Source organism: Pezoporus occidentalis, unplaced genomic scaffold (genome assembly GCF_034315485.1).
Source record: "Pezoporus occidentalis ecotype Australia unplaced genomic scaffold, CSIRO_AGI_Poc_V1 ctg40, whole genome shotgun sequence".
Taxonomy (NCBI): domain Eukaryota; kingdom Metazoa; phylum Chordata; class Aves; order Psittaciformes; family Psittacidae; genus Pezoporus; species Pezoporus occidentalis.
The window spans coordinates 3,541,391-3,555,136 of NW_026915725.1; the positions used below are offsets into that span (position 1 = coordinate 3,541,391).

General features: G+C 37.1%; 1 protein-coding gene across 2 annotated transcripts in view; it reads right to left on the bottom strand.

Moving 5' to 3' along the window:
• Positions 1–13,746, bottom strand: part of PLXDC2 (plexin domain containing 2) — a 259,999-nt gene that overhangs the window by 64,941 nt on the left and 181,312 nt on the right. For both annotated transcript variants that reach the window (XM_062633687.1, XM_062633688.1), the window contains 3 exons: positions 12,933–13,055; positions 9,992–10,110; positions 542–641 (listed from right to left, as the gene is read on the bottom strand). In XM_062633687.1, coding sequence (XP_062489671.1) covers positions 542–641; positions 9,992–10,110; positions 12,933–13,055 — 342 coding nt within the window. The remainder of the gene's footprint in view (positions 1–541; positions 642–9,991; positions 10,111–12,932; positions 13,056–13,746) is intronic.

Genomic DNA, 13,746 nt, shown 5'->3' on the forward strand with positions numbered 1-13,746 from the left:
TACCATTCATTTTCAGTCAAGCCATGCAAAGTATAATTAAAGACAGAGAAAATTGGATGTCACGTGTATTACCGTTGTCATGACTATGTGAGCCCAAGATGTTGTTTAATAACTACGTCTTTTCTCTCACTAAAATGATATATGAATTTGAAGTTCAGAATGTAAAGTATGAAGAACTTCCAGCCTGGATATTTTTCTGGTTTTGGATACAAATGACTTTTTCTGAACAGGTTTCTTCTTCCCTACTATGGATATGGAGACACATTCCAGATAAAGTATCTATGGAATACCAAACTGTGCTGGTTGACAGTTTAATTTTACATTATTTGGCTAGCCATTTAGATTTATTTACTTAATTTATCGGCTCAAAAGAAACAATGATAGGGCCGTATTGGGAATTATCAAACAAATAAAATTACACTTGAATTAACAAGCTGAAATTAGCTAAGTGATTTGTTGTGCAGCTAATCATCCCTGATGAAATCAGCTTATACTCATTTCTCAGCCTCTGAACCACTAGCACAGCTGCAACTCTACATACTGGGAATTTGCTGAATCCTGTGCACGACCACAAATGCATCTGAGAGTCCCACTTTCACTGGGTGGTTGGTTGAACTTATCTGTGTCACAGCAACAGGAATCTGAAAGACAAAACAGGAAGATATGCATGAAATATAGAAGTAAAAATATTCAGACTAATATCGCTGCCAGAATGAACATTTAACCAGTGTAAATTAAAGTCCTAAATAAATATTTTATACAATACATCATAATATGACTAAGGATTTATTGAAGACTGAAACTACCAGTTTTAATTTTAATTTTATCCCAGTATCCTTTGCTTGTTATATAACAATATTTACATCAATACTTAGAGGTGGAACAATAGTTAATGACAAAACAGAAAAGGGTAGTAATTTTCAGCAATTTATTTCCCTAGTAGAAGGAAAACTGGAAAGATGTCCTACCATCAGACAAGGAGGAGGAGGCAATACCTCTTGTCTACTACTGACCACACAAACTGTGAAAATTCAGCTTGTGATAACCATTTTAAAAGCTTATGGCTCAGTCACCTTGCACTGAAAACTTTTTTGAACAGCTACCTGAAGAGAGCTTTGGCCCAATGATATGCATATTTAATATGTCTTGGAATAGCAAAGAAATTATCAATGTCATGGAAAATACGGAAAATGCCAGATGCTCACTTGCCAATATCTAGAGGAAGAAATAAAAGTACTTAGACGGCCATAGACCAGTCCAGCTTCATGTAACAGAGATATTGATGCTGGGCAACCCGATACATGAAAACAAGTGTCAAGTTTGATTCAATTCTTTGGGCAAAATTGCAGTTTTGGCCAATACTGTTATAAATGTAATAGCTTTAGAATTTTCTAAAGTGTTTGACTTAGTGACATCTGGCATTTAAAATATTAATATAGTTAACTAGACTGATCACAAACAGCAGCCATCACTAATGAAGCAGCTCAGACTGACAGTGTTTCTTTACAGTATATCTTGCTCCTCCAGACACCAGAGCTAGTAATCAAAAGTTTTCTCAAAGAGAGGGAGGGAAACATAGATTTACAGTTCTACAGAGGACACTGGCAGAGTAAAAATAATTAATTGCCTGCATCATTTAGCAAAGTTAGACCTCGAAAAATTGTGAAGCAGTAACTCAGAGAAAAAAGGAGCACAAGGTAGAGGTGTGGGGACCATGTTCTAGAAAGCAGTAGTTCTGGAAGGAATCTCAGTACTGTAGTGGATGAACAACTCCAGCTGTCTGAAGGCGCATCACAGCAAAAAACATTAATTGCTGTGAAATTTGATTACACTAACAGTGACATATAGCCTAGGAGTGGGGTGCAGTGGGGTGCCTGTTTCGCCTGTACTTGCACAGTAGGTCATTACTGAAAATGTTACTGTTTCTTAAAACAATGCTGGAAATTTAAGGAAGCAAGATTGAAACAGTCATAAAAATATTTTGAAAACTTTTGCAGTTCTCAATGCCATCAACAGAAGAGCTAAAGAGCTCTATTTGGCTTCTCCAAGGGAAAATGGGAAGCTGACTAGATTACCATAAACAAGTACTGCCATGAGGAGACATTACTCAGGAGCTAAAGAGTGTTTTCATCTAGCACAGAAAGATACAACCAGAAGCTGGAAGCTGCAGACAAGTACTTTCAAGGTAGAGTAAGACAAGTTTCTATGATTGAGTGCTATTAACCACTGGGACAAACCACCAAAGGAAACTATGATTCTCTACCCATTTCTGCTTTCATATCACAGTTGGATATCTTTAAAGTTGGCTTTTATTAATTACTAGGATAAAGAGGGATGACAATGGATCAGTTGTAAGAAACAGAGATACAAGGTGCTAGCTCAGCTAATCTAATGATCTTTCTGGTTTTACCCGTGTAAAACTACCAAAATTATACTGTTGGCCAGTACTTTTCACACAGCAGAAAAATGCCAAGGTAAAAAGCTGGCTACACATCCAGTGGATGAGGACTCAGTACTGTACACTGAGTTATACTGTATTAATGGCATAACTTTGATTGAGTTGACATCAGTACTTGTTCTCCTTGTTCTCAAAATATCATTTAGCTGTGTTTTTTCCCCAATTGCACTGGTAGCTGTTTAGGAAAATTTAAATTTGAGAATATTAGCAGAAAAAGTGAGTTCTAGTGAATTAAATGGTGTCATGGATACACATTTATTTACTTTAGTGACTGGTTTGGCTGATCCATTTAGGGGTTCTTGCATATATGATCTGATTTGGTACTAAAAATGGAATGATGTTAAATCAACACGAAAAACAGAAGTGGCTTGGAAATACTTCTAGCAATACATCAATTTAAATTTGGCTTATATCAGCTTAGCTCTGATGCAGTTATTGGAGAATATGACATAAGAAGGCTGAAAGCTATATTTTCAAGTCTTCAAAATAAAAGACTTGCTGAGTTCAGAAATGAGCCTATAAACTTTCTCCAGCATGAAAGTATCTATCTATATCTATATATCTCCCTCTATATATAAAAGTGAATTATTCACATCTCAGAATACCGTAGAGAAAAGCTTATATTAACTGTCAAAGAAATTGTCTTAAAGATTTTGAGGAGGATACTCTAGGGAAACTATTGAAAATCAAGTTAGAAAAACCACTGATGAGAAGGATGCAATAACTATTTCTCTTCCAAGTTAGAGAGGAAACACATCAGATGAAGAAAGGAATCAGAGTTTTCTGGGCACAAAATGCAGGCATTATGAGTAGGTGTGTTAACTAACAAAATATGCTGGCAAAATTGGCAGCTCAAGGCACAAATTGTGCCTGATATATGAAAATAATCATACTCACTTTTATGTGTAAGTGCAAACCAGAAGAAGCTGAAAGCAGGTCTCCTTGAATATGCCGCCTTAGATTTAAGTCTAGTATCATATCACACGTTTTTTCTGAATTTGTGAAAAACTGAACAATTTGCATCTTTACCTCACAAATTCTGATAGCAGAAAGCTAATTTCTCTCTCTCTCTCTTTTATTTATTTATTTTTTTTTCCCACAGGAAGCAACAATGGGCTCTTGTGCTACAAATACTACAAGTGTTTGCTTGGGTTTGTTTTTTTTTTGTTCTGTTTTGTTTAGGTTTTTTTTGCTTTATTTGTTGAAATATAAGTTTATATTCACTACAACTTGGTTCAGAGCTTGAAAGTCACTTCCAGTTTCACTCTTTTTATTATAAAACTATGAATGACTCAGTGGTGCTAAGTTAGGATACAGTAGCCAAGTAGAACAGATAATACAAACAGAAACTTCAGGAGTGCCTGCAGGTGTCTGTGCTCTTGTGCTGAGCGTTCTAGAAAGAGTAAAGAACTTGTGCAATCATTTTCTAAAACAAAAAGAAAAGAGGTAGTAGAGTCCAGTCCAACAGAAGAAACAGCCAAACTTCAGCTATGTGCTGCAAACAGGATGTAAGGTGAAGGAAATATAAATTATTATAGCCAGCTCTTCAGCTGAGGTGCAGCCGGTGTCAAAAAATTACTGAGAGAGAAACACCACCAAAGTAGATGTGAATTTCTGACCCAGGAAAACACTTTCATATTCTTGAAAAACTACAGCGTCATTAAATCTGTATTTACAAAAGCATATGTTTGAATTTAAAGTGTGGAAAAAGAAATAATTTTACAGAACTGAATACTTCACTCAGTGATGAGTGTACTGAGTGCCATTTTATAGGTGAAATTCTTTGAATGAGATGTCAAGATAAAATGGGCTTTTACCATATGAAGGCCTATCAGGAAATATGCCCTTTTGACAGAAAGCTTGTAGTAAATGATAAAATAGTTTATTAAAAATGACAGTGAAACATGGGTAGCAAGCAGTTCTGAATCACTCACCTGAATGGCAAGATGTGTCATAACACGCTGACATGTTAAATAGTTAAACAGTATAGCTAGGAATTGCAAGTGGTTGCTAATGGGTGACAGGGTTTACATGGCATTACATTCAGAGGATGGATTTTAACTAGAATCATTCCAAAGTCTGCATTAGCTCTAACATAGACAACATGAACTCTTGTGGTTTACAAGTCACCAGCTTATAAATAAACTTCCCAAATGCACACTTGTGCTCCAGTCCCCTGATCATCCTCACGGCCCTCCTCTGGACTTGTTCCAGCAGTTCCATGTCCTTCTTATGTTGAGGACACCAGAACTGCACACAATACTCCAAGTGGTCCAAAGTCTCATGAGACCTTGAGGTATAGCTAGGAATGTGCAAGTGGTTGCTAATGGGTGACAGGGTTGCTAATGGGTGACATGAGACCTTGAGGTCTCATGAGAGCAGAGTAGAGGGGCAGGATCACTTCCTTCGACGTGCTGCTGGTCACGCTCCTCTTGATGTAGCCCAGGATACAGTTGGCTTTCTGGGCTGTGAGCGCACACTGAAGCCGGCTCATGTTAAGTTTCTCATCGACCAACACCCCCAGGTCCTTCTGTGCAAGGCTGCCCTGAACCTCTTCTCTGCCCAACCTGTAGCTGTGCCTGGCATTGCTCCGACCCAGGTGTAGGACCTTGCACTTGGCATGGTTAAACTTCATAAGGTTGGCATCAGCCCACCTCACAAGCGTGTCAAGGTCCCTCTGGATGGCATTCCTTCCCTCCAGCCTATCAACCGAACCACACAGCTTGGTGTCATCGACAAACTTGCTGAGGGCACACCCAATCCCACTGTCCGTGTCAGCGACAAAGATGTTGAACAAGACCGGTCCCAACACCGATCCCTGAGGGACACCACTTGTTACTGGTCTCCAGCCGGACATTGAGCCATTGACCACAACTCTTTGCATGCAGCCATCCAGCCAGTTCTTTATCCACCAAGTGGTCCATCCATCAAACTGATGTCTCTCCAATTTAGAGACAAGGATGTCGTGTGGGACAGTGTCGAACGCTTTACACAAGTCCAGGTAGATGACATCAACTGCTCTACCCCTGTCCATCGGTTCTGTAGCCCCATCATAGAAGGCCACCAAATGGGTCAGGCAGGATTTCCCCTTAGTGAAGCCATGCTGGCTGTCACCAAGCACTTTGTTGTTTTTCATGTGCCTTAGCATGCCTTCCAGGAGAATCTGCTCCAAGATTTTGCCAGGCACAGAGGTGAGACTGACTGCTCTGTAGTTCCCCGGGTCATCCATTTTCCCCTTCTTGAAAATGGGAGTTATATTTCCCTTTTTCCAGTCATCAGGAAGCTCAGCTGACTTCCATGGTTTTTCAAATACGATGGACATCATTTGGATCAGTAATCTAGACGCTATTTCCCACCAGAGTTCTCAAATTTTATTCTTTTTAACTTTGAGGACATGTAAGAATCTTACTTTTCAAAAACAATAAAATAATGGCCTCTGACCCTATTCTGAATGAGATGGTAAGAAGGGTGCAATTACTGCCCTACTTCAAAACTGAGTCAAAGATAAGAGTCAGAGTATGCTGCAAAATAATAATTAGGAACACAATAGCACTTATTAGGCTTTTCATTGCCAGTTTCTTAAATAGTTATTAAATACTTTACAGGCCAAAATGTCTGAAACTTAATCAGAAATTTTAAGCTAAATAAACTGATCACCTGATAACCTCAAAGATCCTGTTTCCCTGTTAATTATATTTTTTATAATAATAACAACTACAAAGAAATGGCATGCATGCATAATGCAGGCAGAATAACCATGAAGCCCGTGCTTTTGGGTTTGTTTTTTGTTTGTTTGTTTTTGCAGTTTTCAGGACACAGTCAAAAGGTTTGGAGTCTTGTTTTAAGTGCTGGCACTTAATCAGTTCCATTCAATTCTGCCTCCTTTCACAGTAGAAAGAAATTCTTCCCCAAGTCTCTCAGAATTATTTTCCAGCTTCACATATTGGGCAATTTGAAGAAGCATTTCAACTTTAATAATAGTTTCTGGATGACTACATAACTAGAGAGTCATTACTATTTAAATGAACAAAGAAAGCCTTCAAGCCAGTGAAATTAAGAAAAATATCCTAAACCATTAACATAGCCTTTGGTACCTTTGCCTAATTTGTCCTGTATTAATCATGGACAGAAATAGAAACCAAATGTTACACCAAGGAAAATTAGCTATAAGCACTAATGAGAAAAGACTATATGGAAAAGTTATTTTGTTCAATAAGAAGTAAAGCTCTTGAGAATTGAACTTCTGTGAAATTTAGAACTTAAGAAGTTAGTATTCCCTACTTATACATAAAAAAGTATGAATTTGCAGAAAATTTTCTTTATTACAGTGTGCTGCTGGCTAGTTTGCATTGTAATATATTTCATACGTAGTAGAGGTGTACCAGTAAAATTTTCCTGCCAGATGATGTCTTCTGACATACTCACCATTTGCCAGAACAGTAACAGCTGATGTAAGCAAAGTGACAGTTAAAATGGAAGGTGTATGTACTGTAAACAAATTCGTATATAAATAAATTATTGTCTTGCTATAGGACCTTGTTATATTTCAAATTGTTTTTACATTTTAAAAACTTGACTGTACAGATCCTTCTCCTACCCATTAACTCTTCTGAAATATATTTTGGTGTCTGGGCATTTTCACTATCCTAGTGGCTCATCTTCTTTTCTAAATGTTTAATTTTTGAGAATCTATTCTGGATTTTGGGTAAGAATTGTGCATTTCAGACTGCTTCCTATTGGACAAACAACAGAAAGCAGAAGACTGGGCAGAACAGCTCCTTTGACACACAGCACACCTCAGCCAAGATCCTGCGTCGGTGGTCAGCACCAGGTTTATGAGGTAGCAAACCTGATGTGGGAGCAGAAAGGATAAGAAAAAGGGAATTCAAATGATTTAAATAAATAAGAAATAAAGACAAAATTTACCTGAAGTGCTTAAGTCATGAAAGTCCCTATTTGTACCTCCCTTAAATGTATAATCACGGTTATTTTTAATCTAGATTTTTCAAGACAAAAGCCTGGTGTCACTAGTACAGAGTCCCTGTGGGATGCTTTATAAAGTTACTGCCAACCTGTCTGCTGTATTTCTGATATGATGTTTCAGCTTGGAGAATTTCAGTGCCAGTGCAATGAAGACCTCCTAGCGGATTTGCCATATATACATCACTGTCATTTTTGATGAACTGTGATGCTAAAATGAAATGACACCATAAAGGTGGAGGGAATCTTCTCAAGCAACTTTCACTCATGCTAGTGAGCACTCACACAAGTAATCTTACTGAAGTTAACAGGGCTCCTAACTCACTAGCAAAAGAAATGATTCCATAAGGAAAGACTCCCTCAGAAAGCAATTGATTCAGTACTGGAAAGTAAATAAATTTCTAGCCACACTTATAAACACTAGAGTCAAGTTTAAATTTACAAGAGTCTTAGTTATTCTTTTCAGACAACTTCTATCATTTGAGCAGTGACTGGAAATTTTATTCAATGTTCCTCATGTAGGTGAAAACCTGAGTTGGTTTTAATGAAGTGAAAGCTGCAAACAAGGTGTGCAGTCTTCTGGAAATCTCAGTCTCCAAATCCATTCCCCAAGTAACCCCCAGTGGAATACACTAGTTGTAACATTCTACAAATTTCAAAAAATCTTTGTCAAAAGATATACAGTTCACCAGTATGTTACTATTACCACTTCTAAGTGTCTCTTTCCTTGATTATGTGCAATAGTTCTGAAGTGATGTGTGGTAATGCCATTCATGACAAGAATAACTCATGACAGGGGATTTCAACGATTCAGCAGTGGAAAAAGTGCAAATTATCCCATTTGTAAATTCCAATTCTTTCTGCCTCAGGATTAAAGAAGGAACATTAATAACTCCTTTCCACAAAAGAACTGTGGATCTTGGAGGAAGCTTTCAGTAGCACAGTGAGAGCAAACAGCCTACACCATTGTAGCACAGAAATTGTTTATCCACAGATTAAATGACATACATGCATGCAATTCCCATTTCCTCCAAGTCTATTTCCTTCTGTCTTCCTAAATGAATAAAGTTTTGCACTGCTTGGCACTCTGCATCATCATTTACATGTAATGAACTTAAAATGCTACCAATTTACAGCAACAGCTTCTATCACCCATATTAGATTCATTTTGCAGAGAGCTGGACAGTAACAGACAGTGCAGAGCATCTCATAACCAAGAATATTAGTCTCCTAAAAATGTCACAATTTTAATTTCAGAATGCATATGTAGTTCTTGTCAAATTTATCTTAAAATTACAAATTGAAGCATTGCCCCTCCCCACTTCTCTGGGTCTTGAAGGCAGGAAATTTTCTCCAGTCTTTAAAAAGATTTTTTTTTTCTTTTTTCTTTAGAAAGGTCTGGAGTCAAAATGCAAATAAACTGCACTTTTATAGATGAAGACTACTAACCTGTACATAACATTCAGAAACAGAACCTAAGCAGACCTTTCATCAGCCTGTCTTTTATAGGATAAAGAAAAGCCAGGTACATGGGCATACCAGAAGTTTCTTTTTTCTACAAAACTAATCCACCAAGAGTAGCCTGAAGCAATCCTGTTTGCAGTGTGCAAAGACATCTGTCTTTGGTGAAGAGCTGAGTGCTGGAAAAACAACCTAGATTCTCACTAGCTTTCTAATGAAGGAGAGAATAATACTATTATTTCTGCTTCATTCAGGGGCAAGGCTTCAACACAGGGATGAAAAATGAACTTCAAGGCTCACAACTAGTATATAGTATATAGACAGAAAAGAGCCCATAATTCTCCAAATCTGGACAATCAGTCATAATCACTGATTACATTTTTTAACGTAAGGAGGGCAACAGAGAAACATCTTGAAAAGAAAGTCACCCTTTGCATGCCAAACTAAAATTAAAATAAACAAAAAAAGAAAGAAATTTTTCATTTTGAGAATGAAGAAAAGCCCAGCTTAGATAACATACTGATGATATGAAGGCAAATGGCCTCAATCTAACCAGCGTTAGCACCAAATAGGTAAAAAACCTCACGGAGCTAGTGACACAAACCACTCATTTCTTATTTGAAGTATACAAACTTCTGAAATATGTCAGTTGCCACGAAGTGATAGCTGCAGGAAAAAGGTGACCTTTTAATACTAACCATTGATTCTAGAGTATTTTCAAGCAGGCACAAATTAGGTGAACTAACTGAGCAAATTAAACCCTACCTTTCAAAACCCAAGAGGAATTTACCAAGCAATCAAGAGTTTACTAAATACTTCACACTAAAAACTACCCCAAAAAGGCCATTTGAAATCCAGGAGTAGCACATTTAACCCACATTGACGCTTTTCAAATTCATCACATGAACGTCACTTTTACAATAAAACATAATTTTCAGGAAAATAGTGATCCTATAAGCAATATAATGAAATGACCTTATACAGTTGAACTTTCACATACTGCCTCCCTCCCCCCCCCAAAGATGTAAGGAGATTCCTGGCTGGTATAAATTAATTTGCCTACTTAAATGACAACTTTCAGAACCAACTTACTTCTTTGTAGCCGAAAATGATACGTCCATCATTGAGAAGGGTGGCCTGAAAAGTGAAACTGCCCAGGTTGTAATTATCCTGCAGATGTACATGATCCCACTGGACAACTAATGCTGTTCCTGTGAACCCCAGAGTGGGGGTAGAGAAGCAAAGGGAAGGAAAAAAAAGTAAGAAAAATATTAACTTCCTGTAGGAAGAGTACTTAACTGCAGCTACCCGAAACAAGAACAGTGATTTATTTCTTTTTAGCAACTTTCAGCCACCCATCTTGAAATGCCAAAGCTATTACAAATATAAGTTGCGGCTGAATTCCTCTTAAATGCCACATATAACTACCTCCACTACTTGCACTAAAGTCTGTTAAAGCAAGACTGGGCAAATAACTAACTTGTTTGGAATTGCACAAGGAGGCAACAATCACTAAAGGCACGACCCAACACTGTGAGTTCAGGTGTGCTGCCACTACCAGTGCTCTGCAGTGGCTTTTTTTTACATTATATATATACATATATATATATATATACTCTGATGAATTTGAAATGTGAAGTGCTTAATAGCATCACCTGTTTAGTAAAAGCTGCTTGAGGAATTCAGATTCTCCCATTAACTATGCATTAATATTTTTCTACATGGTGCAAGCCCTTACCGAGGTTCTGCAAGTTGAAAAGTATTATGTGTTGGCAATAAATAAATATAGTTTAAATTAAAACTACTAAGAATTCATAGATGGGGTAAATATTGAGTCTGGTGTGCAGAGATTTAGTTGCAAGAGACTCATTAATATTCATGGGAGTTCTCTTGCTGAATATCCACTTATCGCACTAAAAATGTACCCCAAGCAACTTACGTGCCCTGTGAGCTTGTTTTACAGATGTTGAGGGTTATATTCAAGCAGCTTGGCTGAAAGACACTTATCACCAAAACTGAGTTTACTGAAAATTACTTTTTCATCTTTCTACGCCTTCCTCAACACACTTTTCTCCTTGGCACTAATGGGCATTATGTGCTTTGATTCACAACAGTTTAATTTATTTTCTTCCTGGAGTGTTCAAGGTGGATCAGTAAGAAGCCAGCTCAATGCAGTTTTGGTATATCCTTGAAACATCTTTTGCCATGGGTCTTCTGTGCTGTAACCTTCATAAACACATCTTGGTAGGGGACGTCATGTAACTATGAGAATGCAAATTTTTTGATGCACTGCACTAAGTCCACCACATTTTTGTTCCATGTATCTTTCATAAGTATATTACATGCACATTAATTGTGCATCTAGTGTATTTTTGTTTCTGTAACAACATTCATTAACTGCTTTCTGAGTATTTGAGTGCATTCATTTTAAAGGAATTTAAAGGGACTTTTAAAACTATTTTAGCAAAAACAGCCAGAATGTCTTATAGTCAGTCTTAGAGTTCCTCAGATCTATGTGCATCTCAGAATCCCAAGCTAAAGTGGAAGCCAGCTATCTCCAAAGAGTCTTCTCATTCCGAGGACCTTTATGTAGATCCATGTGTACATAAGTTCCTTGTAGTTAGCTCCATGACTGAGACTTTGATGGTCACCACACACTATGCTTGCCCACTGCAGATGCTGCACTAAAGCAGCACACTTACCCACAGGGATAAAAGACAGATGAATGAGAAATAAGGAGCTCAAGATACAATTTGCTCAGTTCCTTTTTATTTGGGGTAAGATAGCAAATTCTTAGTCCTAAAAGCACAGGGGGTCCAAAAGATCACCATGCCTTACACATGAAGAGGGATTCAAAATCTCAGAAGCATTCAACCTGGTCATGAAAGCCATGTAATACAGGGTGAAGAACTGTGTGAAGTGTGAAGACTGGAAGTCAGGAATATAATCCTCAGATTCTTTCAGTAAAGATGACAAATCTCAGCCCATAATGTCAAATAATTTATGAAAGCATTTTTTTCTGTTTGAAATTTCTCCATGAAAGTAGTAAGACTTTTGCATATGTGTTTATTTTGTTGGATTCTTAACAAAAAATGCTTCAAGTAATAACTAGATTGAAATGAAAGGTTATGACTAGGTGCAATGGTTACAAGGTACAATTTGAGCCCCAATATAAGGAATAAAAATTAAGACAGCTGGTTGGAAATGTGACATATTTTTGGATGTGTTCAAAATTTTTGATTAAATTCATTATGGATAAACACAGAAAGAATGGCACAGGCTCATCCAGGAAGATTAAAAAGTATCACAGGTCTCATGATATTAAGTCACGACGCTGAACTCTCCAAAGTTTTAAATAGGCTGTCACTTTCATTGTATTTGACCAGTAGAGGCCCAGTGTAAGGCAACAGATGCCTTTTTAACACATAGGTTATGTTTTCAAAATGTTGATTATAACTAACTTCATGAGACAAATATCCATGCATTCAAGGCCTTTGAAATATCTCACAGATTTTCAAGTATAACACTGGAGTCTACCTTTCAATCTGTTGTACAAGGGACTGTTGGGAACTTGCGGTGTAGATGACTGTACTGGATTCCAGTCCTGGTACTCCATGCACACTCAGTCATTGACCTGCCTTGCTTCAGTGTACTTTTGCTATGGCATTCTGCAACTGCTATTTTCATTTTAGTTAGTGGGAGGATGGTATTTACTATCTATAACAGAAACTTGCACTTGCATACAAGACAGATTTTTCATTTTAAAACTGGTAAAATACATTGCTAATTTGAGTTTATGTACTTTAACATCCAGAATATATCTGTCCATTTAGAAAAATGCATTTATGACTCTTTAACTGTGTTCTAAATTAAAAACAGTTTACGGATATCTAGCCACATGCTTTACAAAGCCTGTAAGTTTAAAAAAAAAAAAAAGAAAAAAAAGGATAAAAAAAAACAACTTCAGTTTTTCTTTCAAAATTAGTTATTTAGAGCCAACAGACACATACATTTATGAAGGACTACTACATACCATTATCAAAGTATCTGACTGTTGAATTTCTTGACACACTGGGGTCAAAATTTGCCATTAAGGGTGCAATGTATTGTGTAGCTGTTAGCATTCGATGCACAACTTCTCCAGTATATATGAAACCTACAATAAAAAAAAAAAAACAAAAACCAAAAAACATTTCAGTAACTTCTGAAAAGATTTAATAGAATGGCAGGTTGAACTACACATTGCCAGAGCATTAAAGGGTCAGCTAAGAGAAATCCCACCACCAATTTAATAGTGAATTAAGTAAGAGATAAAATTTCAGGAAAATGTGATAGCTGCCAGAAAAAACAAGATCAAAGATTAAAAAAAAAAAAAAAAGGAATAATTAGTCCAAGAAGCAAATTTTCATAGAGACATAAAACCAGAGCACACTCAAGAAAGAATAACTCCAGTTATGGATAAAATGCACGTATGTGGCCCTATCAAAATTTACCACCATGCACATTCCAGAGTGTTTTCTATCCCTTCCAAAAATCTGCAATCTGTTTTGCTACTGGAAGTTGTTACTTCTTCAAAAGTTAGTATAATCCTTCTTCGTATGTCTAAAGACAGAGTAAGAGACTATTTCAGACAAGAAGAGGCAACAATCTTAAAAAAAAAAAAAAAAGAGTCAGATGAAGAGTGGAACAGATAGGATTTTTCATGGTTATAAGCCAAGCAGCATTTTTGCTACACTCTCTTCAGTGTCAGGTCTCACTAGTTTATCCTATTCATCCCTGAATACACAGTACCCACATCAATAGTGGGCTGCTTTCATCAGAAGTGCTCACCCAAAACCTCTTACTGG